Here is a 15,501-nt window from a genome sequence, read left to right as displayed (position 1 = left end):
GGTACTTACGGAGCATATAAAAGCCATACCGAACGTTAGTGAACGCCCCCCCAATTTTCCAGTACTTAGTACCTAGTTCCCGTTCCCTTGGCCCTATTTTGTACCATAGGACTCCGCACTTCGGTGCAGTATTGTTACTTGCAGTGTTCCGTACTCCGCGCCGCGTATCCCGTGCACCGTATTGGGGATCAGCAGTGGCAGACATGGACGAAGACGCAGACGCAGAAAGACAGCGCTCGAGACCTGTTGACTCGACTCGGGGTCCTGGGGTCAATGGAGGTGGCCGGCATGAGAACCGTCCGAGTACCTGTAACAAGGTCGAATGCCATGTCTGGCCGAACGCCAGTCAGTGGCGACTCCACGTTGACCCTGGCCCCCTGAGTCTTTGAATCACCGCAACATGCCCGCTGACGCATCCACAAGTCCACAAGCCCCCAAGTCTGCAGCCCACCCAGAAATGCGCACACCCAATCCCAACCCCAACACCCTCCAGCGTTCCTTCCTCAGGTGCTGCGGCTCTAGCCTGGTGGTGAGTGTGCCGCTTGCAGCCTGCAGGCCACAGCTGTAGCCAAGCCAAGCAACCAAGCTCTCAATCACCATGACCTGCCTGGCCCTTTCAGACAAGCATTCCACTCCCCTTGGGCGAATCAGCGCCTGCAAAGGTACGGAGTACATGTCTGGTGGAGCTTGCGCTCCTCCCTAGTCTCCCCATTTGCGCCAAATACATTCATCCGCCTAGCAGGAGCCAAAAGTGGCCCAGCCACTGACCAAGGAGAAGAGGAAAAACAGGAAGGCACAATGTGACCAGTACAAAAAAAAAGAGGGAAGGCCCTCCGGACGTTGACGGCTAGTACGGAGTAGTACTCCGTACTTGCAATAGGGGCAACGGGTGTAAAGAGTGAGGGACAAGAAAAAAAAAAGGCGTAAACTTTGGCGGTACATGCTACTTCTTCAACGCCACGCTGATCCGGCTTTGTACCCGCTGAGTGCCATGCCACCCATCCAAGGATTTTTTTTTTTCTCGTCCTGACACTTCAAATGTTGAACATCATGGCCAGACACCCGGCCCTGCCGCCCGTGGTAGCCGCTATCCACGCCGGCTGCAGAGCAGGGTGGCCTCTGTGGTTCCTTTGAATCTTTTTTTTTTTTCTGGGACTGGCATGTACCCGTGAACCCGGCCTGCTGGCTCAAGTGATGTGTCCGGATTGGCCCTGGTCCGATGATTTGTGTGTGTATTGTATGTACATAGTACGTACCTCAAATGTACGGAGTATATGGAGGTATTAGAGAGCACGGAGTAGGGAGCCCCAGCCCCAGTGTTCATTACGGGACGCCCACGCTACAACACGCTACAACACACCACACCACACCAACCACACACCACACCAACCAGCTCCTGCCTCCCAGGTGCCGGACTGGAGCATGAGCAGCCTGGCCATTCATTCAATGTTCTATTATGCGCCACCACACCAACCGTCCACACTTTATCACGCCCCATCCATTATCCTTTCTTCCTCTTCTCTTCGACCTCTCTTTCTCTCTCTATCCTTCACCCTTTCCTCTACTCCCGCTCTCACTCCTCCACGACATCCCGAATCCGCCGATTCTTCGACAACCTCGTCACGAACCCCGTCACCGTTCGTTGACTCTCGGATTCAGGTCTTCGCGCGAGCCCCTCCTGCCGCCTTCTTCAACCTGTTCAGGCTTGTTGTGTCGGCTGCTCTGTTGGGAACCCTACCGTGTGTGTTGTGGCCAGTTTGCTCTCGGCCGCCTCCAACAACCCGACAACCCCCTAGGGGTCCGCAGCATTACTCTCTCTACCTATTCGAAGCCTTGCTCGGTTTGAGGTGAGTTTCGATATACAAAATCTGGCGTTGGTGCATTGGTGTTCGGTCGGCCTGTACGCTATGTGTTGTGTTTGTGTTGGTTGGTTTGGGCATTGAAATATGGACTTGAACGAGACTGATCTGCGTGGTCACTGTTGTTCCCGGCTCCTACGGACCGAACGGCTCTGTGCTGTATCGGTCAAATAGCTGGGTTTTTGGGAACCCGAATGAACGGCACCCGCGCCTCACATGTTTAAACTCCAACCAACTTCAAAGCGCACATCCCGAACATACATAGGCCAATGTTTAAAAAACTGAGCACGAACACGTTTTTACTGACAATTTAGAGACAGGTTGCTTCGCACTCTGCTCCTCGCTTCCCTCGCTTTGACTCGCGTTGAGTGCCACGGTGGACAAGAGTGTGATCTCCTTTGCACCACTCGAACATCGCGATTCCCTTAGTCGTTTGATCCGAGTTCCGCCAGCAAACATCATTTTCAACGCGTCTTTTCTCGACCATTTTCCCAGCATAAACGTCTAGGCTACATTGTCACACAGTACGGCAATAGAGAATAGGCATTAAATGGCTTACCGGTCCTGAAACAGAATCATCTGGTTTCTTCCCCCTTCTTCCCTTTCTTTTTAACGTCATTTTGTTCCCGGCTTGTCACTTTGGAGACGTCACCATCTTTTGTCACGTCTCTTCTCGACAAGCTCAATCTTCCGACCAAGGTCACTGCTGATCTTAGTCGGATTCTCATCTCAATACTTCCATCATGCCGGGTGGCGTGTGTGCCGTCCTCGATTACGAGGTCGACGTGATGGCAGAATACGTTAGTGAAATGGCTGTGCGTGTTGTCACTCCTGATGCTACAATCACTTCGGGGTTTCGCAAGTTTGTCACCCAAATCCTCACTTCAACACGACTTCCTAGCACCACGATCCTGCTGGGCATGAACTATCTTGCCAAGCGGATCAACGCTATTAAAGGGCAGGGTCCTTACAAGGTGTCTGAAGGCCAAGTGTGGCGATACTTGACTGTCTCGCTCCTCTTGGGCAGCAAGTTTCTTGATGATAACACGTTCCAGAATCGATCCTGGTCCGAAGTCAGTGGCATTCCAGTGACGGAACTGAATACTTTGGAGTTTGAGTGGGTCCAGGCCATGGGCTGGAGACTCTACGTCAATCTCGACCTCAGCAAGGATTATCAGGCTTGGCTAGACAACTGGCGCGAGTGGCAGCAGATGAAGAAGCGACAGGCAGTCCAGGCAAACCGTGAACGACTTGCCTCTCTGGTACCTGCGATCGACACCGAGCTTGCAAGATATAACAGCAGCCGCCAATCGCCGCATTCCCGCTATGTGCAAGAACAGGCTGCCGAGTTCGATCGTTATCAGGCCATCAAGGCCCAACAGCAGACGTATCGCTCCCGCGATGCTCCTTGGGCTCATAACCCGTGGAATGCCCCTTTGACGCCACCAGACTCTGGATACGGCACTCCCGAGTATGTTATGTCTGCTACGTCTAGCAATGCTCGCTATAACGAGTGGTTCGCTCAGGCCGCCGCACAGTACAGCAGTCGGTACCCTCAACCGCCTGCCCACAGCTCCTTCTACCAGCATCGCCAGACTCCATATAGCTCCCACTACTCCTATAATCACGGCGGGTGGGACCATGGGATTGGCGAATGCAGCTGCCCTGGCTGTGTTGGTCCTATGAAGCAAACTCCTTACTTTGTGTCTCACGGATATGGCCAACAGGTGGTGGGCTGATGCGAAAACAAAACAAGAATTTCAGTTTTTATCTACTGGATCCTCCGAAGAGGCCAGTACTGCTTTTATTTCCCTCGCAACCAAGAATTGCTAGAGGGGCTTCAGATGTTGAAGAAGTTTTTGTAATGGCTACGAATTTTCTATGCGTTTCTTCAGGACGACTTTTTTCTCCAGATACCCCGGCATGACAAAAAAACGCAAAAGGTTTCACGCGATCAGCTTGTGGTATTTTTTCTTCTATGGCTTGTTTTTTATTGGGTTGATTGCTGGCTATCGACACTCGACCCATGTATGACGACCTTCGCTACGAACTGTATCAAATTGCACGTATGCGCTTGGACTTCGAAGTGGAATTTCATCGAGTTGTATGCGGCGATTCAAACTATTCTTCCTTGGTACACGTTATTAATCGGCACATTGCGGCGTTTTGGCTTTGACACACTACGGAACGGGGCTTTGATCCTCTATAGATTCTACATTTACACGGCTATCATGGGTGTTTTGCAACTTGCGATTTTGGTTGCGGGAGGAAATTTACCTTCCCCTGGTACCATATTTGGCCACGACAGCTTAGAGCAACGCGATTGACATTGGCCAGTCGCTCTGTTTTCAGCATTATCAGACGATATATCATGTTTAAATCAGATGATAATTTGTGATTTAGGTGGCATCAGAGTGGCATGGAATTGTCATCGTTGGGATAGCTGTCGCCGGCAAGGGTTTTTATTTTTATTTGTTTTGACGACGCCGAAGGACATACTTGTCACCAGACAACTGGCTTTTGAAGTGGACGACACGATTTTGCCTCTGCGCTGGCGTCAAATCACAACACAACTGTGACAGTGTTGTTACACTTTTACCAGGCGATGGACGCTGTCATGATGCAGTATAGAGACAATAAAAGTTTGGGAACAGTATCTCATTGCATTATGCCTTTCGAATATGGGGGCCAACTGGGATGACAAGACGGACAAGATTATTTTTGGGTTTTTTTATTTTCGCTCATGAGACGGTTATGCATTGTTTTCAGCGGGTAAAACGGGACTTTGGGCAGGTTGTTTAGTCCCTGTCGTTGCGCTTTTGGGGCTCTTTTTTTCTTTTCTTTTTGACCTCTTTTCTCTCCATATCATTCACATTCTACCGCGAAGCTTGGTGAATAGCCCGTCATATGCCTCTTGGCCTGGCTAAGTTGGCATAGCATCGCTTCAGTGGATTTCTTTTCCAAACGATATTAGAAGTGTTTTTTACCCTCCCGTCATGGGCTGGCATTTTAGTAGAGACGCACTGGATTACATTTCTCGGATCAGGAGTTTTGTGCGTCCAGGTTTAATGACGAATTTGCTTGGTGCAGGAACATGTACTCATGTATCCTCATCAGTTGGATTTTGATTCATGACTTGAAGAGCGTTCCTGATTTTCAGTGGGCGAGGCAATGTTGCTCTGGTACTTGGGTGGCCTTTACCACATACAGTCGTTCGCTTTGCGGAACATGAGCTGGGAGCTGCTCAGGCATGTTTTTTAGGAGTTTACAAATGGTGGTTGGCAGACTAAGACCTGGTGATGGGCCTGGCAAGAATGCGGTATTCTGACCAGTGGTTACTTGAGAGGCGTCATGCGAGAAGGCCGCACCTACAGGTACCTTTAGACGCCAACTCGATGAATAGCTTTAAAAAATATTGAAATGGCTGCGAATAATGATTCGAATTACTTGGTGCATGTGAACAGAGCAGAGCAAGACCGGTGTTGTTTCGAGAGGCTGTCGGCTGATTCTCGGAATAGTAAACCTCTTGACAATGGGGAAACGCCAATGCTTGATGGTCAGTATCGTAGATATATCCCAACTCTCACTTGCACGAGGCACTCCTATAAAAGCAGCCAACAACCCCAATTTGTGAGGGAATCAATTAAATACTACAAGAGCTCTTTCCGTACCAATTTGATGACGTCCATCTATCTACCTGTGGTCACCTGGCCTCACAACTAGCCTCATCCAACCTCATCCACCTCTCCTAATTGCTGCCCCCCGCGGGCCAATCTTTGACTCGGTATTTTCCGCCATCATGTCAAACCGGTTCGTATCGGGCGGGACAATAAACACTTCCCCCGACACGGAACCAAAGGAAGCCGCGCCCCGTGAACGGTTAGCCAAGAGCACAGAATGGGAGGCCGTGCAGCAGGAACTGGAGAACGACCGGAAGCGAAGAGAGGAGGAGAGGCTGAAGGGTGCGGCGGGGGAAGAGAGAAGTCTATATGACGTGTTGCAAGCCAACAAAGGTGGGTGTCCCTGTTATTCTGTCCCCTTTTTCATCGCCATCTCTGTCTGCCTGGGGAGCACTGGACGGGGGCTAATGCCGCACCCTGGGCCGAGCACAGCCGCCAAACAGGCCGCTTTTGAGGAGCAGAACAAGATTCGGAACCAGTTTCGGGCGCTGGACGACGACGAGATTGAGTTTCTGGACGAGGTCGTCGCCGCGAGGAGGAAGGAGGAGGAGAGGGTGAGGCGGGAGACGGAGGACGGGGTGAGGGCGTTTCGGGAGCTGCAGAGGCGGAGGGGGAGTGGCGGGGAGGCAGTGGACGAGGGGCACGACGAGGGGGAGGACTGGGGCGTTGGGAGGAAGAGGAAGAGGAGGGATAGGGATAGGGAGAAGGCGGTGGTGAGGAGGAGGGCGGATGGGGCGCAGAGGCTGGCCGAGAGTCAGAGTCGGGATGGGAAGCCTGCCGGGAACGTGGAGGCGGACGAGAAGACGGCGTCGGCTGAGAGGCCGGAGAAGAAGAGCGCCCTGGTGGACTACGGCTCAGATAGCGATGAATAGTGACTAGTACGTTGAAGCTACTGGCGGTGATGGGGACAGCGAGTCAAGTTATTCAATGATATTGAGTAGGTGGTGCCATGGCCGGCTGGTTGCTTGCCTCCCCCTTTCCCCTTTCTAGCCTATAAGTTGTTGTGTACATAACATACATATAATAGTACAAGTCGCCGCAGGGCTTGGATGCTGAATTCCCTCTCCTCGAGGACAGCCTAGTCATCGTCCAAGTTGCCGACGTTGGGACCCTTGGGCTTTTCATCCCACGAGCGAGCCCCCCATCTCCAGAGGCTCCTCAGGCTGCCCTTGATCCAGCCCTCGACCTCCTCCTCCGGCACGATAATCTTGGCCGCGCGCTCCTCGTCTTGGGGCTGGATCTCGAAGCGCCTCATGCGCTGCGCGATTCGCGCATCGATGACCATGGGGCTCGCCCAGATTCTCTCCTTTTTGGGTTCGGAAGCAACCTTTTTCTTGTCCTCTTCCGTGGCGGGCTCCTCTTCCTTCCATGTGCTCTTGGGCCAGTCCCGCTCTTCTTGTTCCAGGAGGAGCTGCTGCTCGTACTGGCCGTCGGCCTCGCGGTAGTCGCGGGCGGCGGCGAAACAGACAGCCGCTACCTGCTGGCCGATGTCGTCGGCGAGCTTGCGGCGATTGAGGAAGCGGCCGAGGCGGACGAATGTCTGGGTGAAGCCAAGGCGATGGGGGAATGGGATGGTAGCCGAGGGGGAGAATTCGGACGGCATGTGGACGGGGAGAGAGACGGAGTCGTAGTCGTCTGTGGTGTTGTGCGGGCGGGGCTGCGGCGGCCGGGACGGCTTGTCTTCCTTCTTTTGTTCCTCCTTTTTCTCTTCGGGTTTGCTCTCGGCGGCCCCGTCATCGGCTGGAGGAGCCTCGGAGTCGGGCTTTGTGTCTACGGTGGGCTCTGGTTCCGGCAGAGGCGGCGCGTCCAGAGGACCGAGCCAGCCCTCGTGCAGACCGCGCATATACTCCTTCCAGGCATGGCGCCCGATGACAATATCACCCTTGACGCCCTCATACTCCCTGAGGCCCATCTTCTTCCGCATGTCCTCGACGATGGAATCGTCCGTCTTGGGGATCTCCTCGCCCGGACGCTCATCGGCCATTCTCGACCGCCGAATCTTTTCTGCCACTGCCGCCCGTACGTCGCCCTGCTGCCTCCCCTGGACAAACTCCCAGTCCAGCCCGGACGCCGACAGCACCGGCTTCACATATTCGATGAAATGGTCCTGAGCGACGCGCAGCCCATCGCCGGGCGGTGCCTCCAGATAGACGGTGAGTTTTCGGGGCAGGGCGTTGGCAGGGCCGATCAGCTCGCGGGACAAGGGCTCGACGGCGCGGCGCCATTTCGCGGTCGCGCGGTTCTTCTCGCGCTTGTCGTAGACGATAGCCGTGGTGAAGGCGCCTGTGATGGCCCAGAAAATCATCCAGTTCCGTGAGGGGAGCTTCTTGGGTAGCGCAGGGAGGCCGAGCATTTTGAGAGCCGGGTTGCGAGGTTTCGGGGGAAGACCTGCCCCGGCACGGGTCTTTTCGGCCTTTTGCTGCTCGTCCATTTCGACGGTCTTCGTGTAAATGACCGTGTGTGAATTACTCGAACCAAGGAGGAAAATTAAGGATGTGTACAAAATGGCCGTTGGCGCTTGTGACGCCGCGCCGAGATGTAGAGCAGCAGAGTGCTGGTTGGGGCGTCGTCGTCGATGCCGGGCAAAAAAAATTGGGTGCGATAAGGAGATGGCGTCTGATAAGGCTCGGAATGGAAAAACGAACGAGCTCCAGGTTGAGCTCACTACGGAGTACGTCCCCGAACTACGACGGGCCTGGTGAGCATCACCGCGAATGCAAATGTAAATTTTGTACGATACTAATTCTAGATTCTCCAACTGATGTTTATCTCATAGAGGCTGCTTAGTCGACCATGTGATCAAACGTGCCGTCTTGTCACTCCGTCACGTCCGGAGCACCATGGCGCGCCTTACTATCACCATATTTCATGTTTGGCACCCGTACGAAGTAGAGCACCTTGCATTAGGCTGTTCACTCCCTAGTCCCTATGTGCATGAAAACCCCGCCGGCTGCCACAAACATGGCATAGCAAAGCTCTAATAAGGTATGTAGTTATTTGGTTCGTGGAAGCGGCAGACGGAAGTGCAATGGCAATGCCATCATGTCGGAGGTCTGAAGGTGATGGACCTGGGGTGTACAATTACTCGTCGGCACCGGGGAATGAGATGGGAACTTGTGCACCGTGATGGATCAACGTACTTTGTCGGAGCAGTCAAGTGTTGTGGAAAATTGTCGGTGTGCAGGAGAAACGGTGGAGAAGACGAGAAGCGCGATAAAAAGCCCGTGATGCCTACTCTGGAGTAACTACTGCGCAGACTGCATCAACATGTCCACATGAGCAGACGGCCCGCTTCCGCACTCAGATTTAAGAAAGGCTACTCCATAATTTTGAAAGCTTTGGAGCAAACTGCCCTGCCCAGGACAGGGTCCTTCCATTTCTCGGCCGGACACGCGGTCGAGCTACACAAGGCGTGATGTTGACGGGCCGGGTTGCGAGCTGTCGTTGATGAGTGATGGACCACGCCGACCACCCTCTGTGACGGGTTTGAGACATGCAGCATGACACGCGCTACGACGCCCCTCTGGCCCCGGGCAGCTACTCCCACGAATGACTTGTTGCTACGGAGTATGCTACGGCAAACTGAGCGACTTGCACCGCGTGGTACTCAAGCAACTTGGGCGAGCAATCAAATCGACTGGCACACAACCAGGTTGCAAGACGCTGAGTGTAAAAGTACTTCCCCTGGTCCCCACCACGGGCAGCCCCTGGGCGTAGATAAGTGGCGTCGTGGGACTCGTGCTCGAGTTTTGTTGTGTTGACAGCTGCGGGTTGACCGCCCCTCATCCTCGACTTCAGAGAGCACGGAACGACCATCGGTTGTCGAATTGACGGATGGGAGAAGCAAGTGGGTGGTAAAAAGGATGAACCACTAAAGCATACTGTAGTATATTAGTGTATGCTTCGTAATGGATAAATATCTTGTGCCGCAGACTGTCCGTCTCCGTTCTCTTGGTGACGGCCAGCCTGAATCCATCAACACAAGTGACAACGTTAGCCGACCACCATTAAAAAAGCAATACTAGAAAACATTACCTTGACGATCCAATCGTGTCGGGTCCCGCTGTTTTCCTGTGGCCTGAATGAAATGAATGCAATCAATGAGCGGATGGCTAAAGATTGAATGGCTGAATGCCCCGAGGTTCTGGCGCCACCGCCGCATTCTCAGGTCCAAACTAGAAGGAAACAGCACATGAGGTTCCACCGCGCCTTCCTTAACCTGGCACTGAGCACTGAACACTAACTAAGCACCGCATCGTCCCCTTAACCAACACCACAACCCCTCGACCTGCGACTCTCGACCTTGGTCCTTCACCACCACGCCGCTGCCGTCGTCCGTCGAGTCCAATCCCCCCTAGACAGCTCGGATCGTCGCGGGCCATTGCCAGCACAATCGTCAATCCCAATCATGGACCCCAACGGCAACCGCCTGCACCTCAACTTTGGCAATAATGACCGCCTTCCAGTAAACGACCGAGCCTACCCCACGACACCATCGACGTTCCCCCAGCCCGTCTTCCCACCGCCTAACCCACAGCAGGCCCAAGGAGGCCTTCAACCACAACAACAGGCCTATGCTGGCGGTTATGCCCCCCAGGGCTACTTTGCCCAGCCTGGTGCCGCCTATCCTGCTGGCTATCCTGCACAAGCCGTCAACAACGACTATGCCCATGCCCAGAATGGCTACTATCAGGCGAGGTCCAATACCCCCGGCACCAATGACCCAAACACCGGTCTAGCCCACCAGTTCTCTCATCAGAATCTGGGTGGTGCCGCAAGAGTTGCTCCCCGCGGGCCTTCTTCCTCGCAGCGCCCACGAACAGCTGGTAGCCAACCTGGCGGCTATACCAACTACTCCAATGCGAATGCGCCGCCTCTGCCTTCTCAAACCGCGCCCACCGGTAGCGAGTTCCAGGCCGCTCCCGAGAGGAACCCAGATCGCTATGGCACCAACGCCAACAGTAACCAGAAGAAATGCTCACAGCTGGCTGCGGATTTCTTCAAGGACAGTGTGAAGCGAGCCCGTGAGCGCAACCAAAGGTACGTCTTACACACATACACACACACACATCCCTCTCTGTATTCATTCTTCAATGTGGCTGCGACTGTCCAAGCTGTTTTCTGATACATCCCCATCTAGACAAAGCGAGCTGGAGCAAAAGCTTCAAGATCCTTCACAGAGTGCCACTAGGAAAGAGCAGCTGTGGTCGACTGCTGGCCGCAAGGAGGGGCAGTATCTGCGTTTTCTGCGAACCAAAGACAAGCCCGAAAACTACAACACGGTTAAAATTATCGGCAAGGGCGCCTTTGGTGAGGTCAAGCTGGTGCAGAAGAAAGGAGATGGCAAAGTTTATGCCATGAAGTCCTTAATCAAGACGGAAATGTTTAAAAAGGACCAGCTCGCTCATGTGCGATCTGAGCGTGATATCTTGGCCGAGTCGGACAGTCCCTGGGTCGTTAAGCTCTACACCACGTTCCAGGACGCATACTTCTTATACATGCTAATGGAGTTTCTGCCTGGTGGTGACTTGATGACGATGCTTATCAAGTACGAGATTTTCTCCGAAGACATTACTCGATTCTACATTGCCGAAATCGTTCTTGCTATTGAGGCAGTTCACAAGCTCGGTTTTATTCACCGGTCAGCTAGCTCTTCTTCCTCTGTTTGCCTGCCTGTTCAAATCAGAATCCTTCTAACCTAATCCACTTGCAGAGATATCAAGCCTGACAACATACTGCTGGATCGAGGCGGTCATGTCAAGCTGACTGATTTCGGTCTTTCCACAGGCTTCCACCGCCTACACGATAACAATTACTACCAGCAGCTTTTACAAGGGCGATCCAACAGGCCCCGTGACAGAAGCTCCGTTGCCATCGATCAGATTAACCTCACCGTCAGCAACCGTTCTCAAATCAACGACTGGCGACGGTCACGAAGACTTATGGCCTACTCTACTGTTGGCACGCCTGATTACATCGCCCCTGAGATTTTCACCGGCCATGGATACTCATTTGATTGTGACTGGTGGTCGTTGGGGACGATCATGTTTGAATGTTTAGTTGGATGGCCTCCGTTCTGTGCCGAGGACAGTCACGACACCTATCGTAAGATTGTCAATTGGCGACAAACTCTGTACTTTCCAGACGACATCACGCTGGGTATAGAGGCTGAAAACTTGATTCGAAGGTTAGCCAACCTCCTGTTAATCCTTACCACGACCCAACTAATGTGTTGTCTAGTATGGTTTGTAACACTGAGAACCGTCTTGGACGGGGGGGTGCCCACGAAATCAAGAACCATGCCTTCTTCCGTGGTGTCGAATTTGACAGTCTTCGCCGTATCCGAGCTCCATTCGAGCCTCGCCTGACATCTAACATTGACACCACCTACTTCCCTACCGACGAGATTGACCAGACTGATAATGCTACCGTTCTCAAAGCTCAGGCATTGCAGCAGGGCCGCCAGATTGAAGAGTCGCCAGAGATGAGCCTGCCATTTATTGGATACACCTTTAAACGATTCGATAATAACTTTCGATAGGTGAAAAACTAGGGTTTTGCATCGAGGCGGCGTGTTATTGCTTGGGATTTTTATATCAAGATGAATATGACTTGAGGGATGCATGGATGTATTGTTGTGGTGAAAGTGCCTGGCTTTGAGAGTTGGCGCAATGTGTTCAATGGTTAGGCATGCATGTATCGCACGGAATAAATGCAGAGCGTTCTCTGTCATGCATGAGTGCTTGTCAGAGACAACACGGTGATGGCGAGGTACATGAGATGAGGGACGTGTGCCACTTGGCGGAATCCTTTGCGCAAAGCTATGTAGTTCAGCGCTAGATGGGCGAGTTTTACGTAGCCTTGAACACGGCGATGGGCATTAGTCTATTTATGGATGGGTATATACGTGATGTTTCCTACTTTCTGGTCCTTGTATCATGAACTGACTAAAATTACATGCGGCCACCAAAGGCCGATTTGCTTCTCCACAGCTGTGTGCATTCTGCGGCCAAGATTCTTCCTTGACAGTCCTCCATTGCTGCCAACGGCACGCGCCTTGATGCTGACGTGGCCGTCATTCTCATGTCTCGCAAACGCTCTCTTGAACAATTCCTCGAGACTCCTTGTTCCGCCCATCCATCGCTTTAAAAACCTCGCCGCTTTTCAACTTGCTCATCTCCTGGCAGCCAACCCCGGGGCGGCGTTGAACCTCTCCTCCCGCTCCGTCATGAACATGATCTGTATCCAAAACTCCTTGGCGTCCGGGTCCCAGAAGCAGAAGCCCCTGCCTTCCCTCTTGTCCAGCTCCCTGGCGGGGATCTTGAACCCGACCGTCTCGTAGGGCTCGGCGGCCACGAGCAGGTACTGAAAGTTCTTGTCGGGCTCCTCGACGCGCTGCGTGAACGCATTCATGACCTGCCACTTGGGGCTCATGTCGGGCGCGGCCTCGGGGTACTGCAGCTGGAACAGCAGGCCCTGCTGCCTGGTGACGGGGTCCCGGATCTTGGTGATCTTGTAGCCGGGGCGGCCGATCTTGACGGCGTTGCGGCGCGCGCCGCCGCCCGCGAAGGAGGCGGCGACGCTCGAGGGGAGGCCCGTGGCCGGGTCGATGTTGGCCTTGCCCTCCCGCTGCTCGCGGGCGGCGCGGCGCGCGAGGTTGGTCTGGTGCTTCTTGCCCTGGGTGTGCGCGAGGTACGAGCCGTCGTTCTGGTGCACCGTCAGGCAGAGGCGGCATTCGAAGGAGCCGACGTGGTTCTTGAAGAAGTAGGGGTCCTTGTCGAGGTCGATTGTTTCGAGGGCCAGCTTGCGCAGGCGTTCGCGGCGGTCGGCGTTGGTGGCGGAGTGGGAGGCCACGCCGCCGCCGCCGAATTTTGAGCCCGCGCGGTTTTGGTAGTCCATTTCTTTTTTGTCCCTTTTCTCTCTCTCTCTCTCTCTTTGTCTCTGTGTAGGCGCTTTGGTGAAGAGTCGACTGGGATGGGGGTGGTTGGACGGGCGTGGCGGATATGGATGTTGGAGGTTGATGTAAAAGTTATAATCGTTAGCTACAGAGACGGGTTTCGTCTTGCTTCCCCGGGTTGGAGGTGGGTCTTGATTGTGCAGCGGACCAATTGGATGTTACGCCACTCTGTAGTTGCGACTGGCCGTATAAGTTTGTCCTGATGGTTTATTGAGGGGTATTTGATCTGGCCACATTACGACATAAATTGGCTAGAGCCTTTGTCCCCTTTGCTTTTTTCATTCTGGTGTCCAAGGGGCGTCATTCACTCCGTATCATGTTTGCCTTGCAGGAACTTGGGACAACATTGGAACACGCAAGGGCCAGGTACATTCAGCAGAACCCCAAATCCAAAGCACTCCACGCGGAAGCATCAAACTCTCTCCCCGGGGGCAATACGCGAGCCGTACTACATGCGGACCCGTTCCCGCTGTATATCAAGTCTGGGCATGGATATCAGGTCACTTCTGAAGACGGCACGACGTGCGTTGCCTCCCCAACTGCCACACCCTCGTCTCCAGTGCCCACGACCAACCACAGAGGCCTTGTCAAGCAAGGAGTGAATATCGTACATTGCTTCTAAAAAAGCGCCAGATACACCGACTTCACGGGCGAGTTCACCGCCGCCCTCTACGGCCACTCCTCCCCCGTCATCCGAAAAACCATCACCACCGTCCTGACCACCATCGGCCTCAACCTCAGCGGCACCACGCGCGCCGAGCAGTCCCTTGCAAGCGCCATATGCGCCCGCTTCAACGTGTCCAAAGTCCGCTTCACAAACTCCGGCACCGAGGCCAATCTCCAAGCCCTCGCTGCCGCGAGACGCTTCACCAAGAAGCGCAAGGTCGTGGTCTTTGGTGGCGCCTACCACGGAGGCGTGCTAGGCTTTGCGGGTGGGAAACCAGCTGCCAATAACGTTGATCTGGACGACTGGATTGTAGCCAAGTACAATGATGTGGATGGCGCGACGAGGGCGATTCAGGACGAAGGCGTGGCGGCCGTTCTCCTAGAGGCGATGCAAGGGGCGGGAGGCTGTATCGTCGCGACAGAAGAGTTTCTCAAGGCTATCGAGGACGCTGCCAGGAAGGTCAGTCCCCCCCCCTTTTTTTGACCTGATACGTGTCAACTGTTGGGCGCGCCGATGTTGGGTTGCTAATTTGCCGTGGCGACAGGCAGGTGTCGTGTTCATCATGGACGAGGTCATGACTTCGCGTCTTTGCGCGCACGGCCTCGCTTCTATTCGCGGCGTCACGCCGGATCTCAAGACGTTTGGAAAGTGGCTCGGCGGCGGCATTACGTTTGGTGCGTTTGGCGGCCGGGAGGACATGATGGCTGCGTATGATCCCTCGCAGCCGGATTGCCTGCCTCACTCGGGCACCTTCAACAACAACACGCTTGCTATGCATGCGGGGCACGCTGGCCTCACGGAGATTTACACGCCCTCGGTGGCGAATGAGTTTACGGCACTGGGGACCGAGTTCCTGGGCCGTCTGAATGAGGCGAGCAGGGACAGTATACTGTGCTTCACGGGATTGGGAACGGTTATGACGGCTCACTTTCCCGTGAATGGGGAAAAGGATATCCGAGATGGAGATGATGTCGAAGAGAGGAGCGAGCTGAGGGAGCTGTTTTGGTTGGAAATGCTGGAGAATGGGTTTTGGGTGGCGAGACGAGGGTTTATTGCGTTGATACTGGGCACACCGAGGCGTGAGCTGGATAGGTTTGTGGATGCTGTGGAGGCTTTCATTCGGCGACATGAGGCTTTTTTGAAGACGACGGTGGGATAGTATTGAGTTTTGGTAATACGCCTTGTGTTGATTGGATGTGAGGAGGCTGGTATCGTGATGACCTGTTGAGGATTTCATGCAGTGCGGAGGAGACTTTTTGGACGAGGCAGGGTAATGAACAGCAATGTTTTGCAGTGTCGCGGAGGCAGCGTGAGGAATGATAGCAATTGCACTATTAT

General features: G+C 53.9%; 6 protein-coding genes across 6 annotated transcripts; 4 read left to right on the top strand and 2 right to left on the bottom strand.

The window, feature by feature from the left end:
• Positions 1-2,602: 2,602 nt before the first annotated feature.
• Positions 2,603-3,598, top strand: mug80_1 (Meiotically up-regulated 80 protein; the record flags this gene model as incomplete). The annotated part of the gene is made up of 1 exon (XM_014690976.1): positions 2,603-3,598. The coding sequence occupies one exon, from the start codon at positions 2,603-2,605 to the stop codon at positions 3,596-3,598; it is 996 nt and encodes a 331-aa protein (XP_014546462.1).
• A 2,060-nt stretch (positions 3,599-5,658) lies between these two features.
• G6M90_00g098840 (uncharacterized protein) lies at positions 5,659-6,411 on the top strand (the record flags this gene model as incomplete). Its single annotated transcript, XM_014690977.1, has 1 exon — positions 5,659-6,411. One exon carries the CDS (start codon positions 5,659-5,661, stop codon positions 6,409-6,411), a length of 753 nt encoding a protein of 250 aa, XP_014546463.1.
• Positions 6,412-6,617: 206 nt separating this feature from the next.
• On the bottom strand, positions 6,618-7,970 carry tim54 (Mitochondrial import inner membrane translocase subunit tim54; the record flags this gene model as incomplete). Its single annotated transcript, XM_014690978.1, has 1 exon — positions 6,618-7,970. The coding sequence occupies one exon, from the start codon at positions 7,968-7,970 to the stop codon at positions 6,618-6,620; it is 1,353 nt and encodes a 450-aa protein (XP_014546464.1).
• A 1,977-nt stretch (positions 7,971-9,947) lies between these two features.
• On the top strand, positions 9,948-12,080 carry cot-1_1 (Serine/threonine-protein kinase cot-1; the record flags this gene model as incomplete). Its single annotated transcript, XM_014690979.1, has 4 exons — positions 9,948-10,579; positions 10,680-11,180; positions 11,253-11,726; positions 11,780-12,080. 4 exons carry the CDS (start codon positions 9,948-9,950, stop codon positions 12,078-12,080), a joined length of 1,908 nt encoding a protein of 635 aa, XP_014546465.1.
• A 632-nt stretch (positions 12,081-12,712) lies between these two features.
• SF3A2 (Splicing factor 3A subunit 2) lies at positions 12,713-13,438 on the bottom strand (the record flags this gene model as incomplete). The annotated part of the gene is made up of 1 exon (XM_014690980.1): positions 12,713-13,438. One exon carries the CDS (start codon positions 13,436-13,438, stop codon positions 12,713-12,715), a length of 726 nt encoding a protein of 241 aa, XP_014546466.1.
• Positions 13,439-13,812: 374 nt separating this feature from the next.
• Positions 13,813-15,322, top strand: G6M90_00g098800 (uncharacterized protein; the record flags this gene model as incomplete). The annotated part of the gene is made up of 3 exons (XM_014690981.1): positions 13,813-14,018; positions 14,130-14,622; positions 14,708-15,322. The coding sequence occupies 3 exons, from the start codon at positions 13,813-13,815 to the stop codon at positions 15,320-15,322; spliced, it is 1,314 nt and encodes a 437-aa protein (XP_014546467.1).
• Positions 15,323-15,501: the final 179 nt, after the last annotated feature.

Source organism: Metarhizium brunneum, chromosome 6, assembly GCF_013426205.1.
Source record: "Metarhizium brunneum chromosome 6, complete sequence".
NCBI lineage: Eukaryota > Fungi > Ascomycota > Sordariomycetes > Hypocreales > Clavicipitaceae > Metarhizium > Metarhizium brunneum.
The sequence above is the reverse complement of the archived record's forward strand: the minus strand, read 5'-3'. Positions and strand labels throughout refer to the sequence as shown.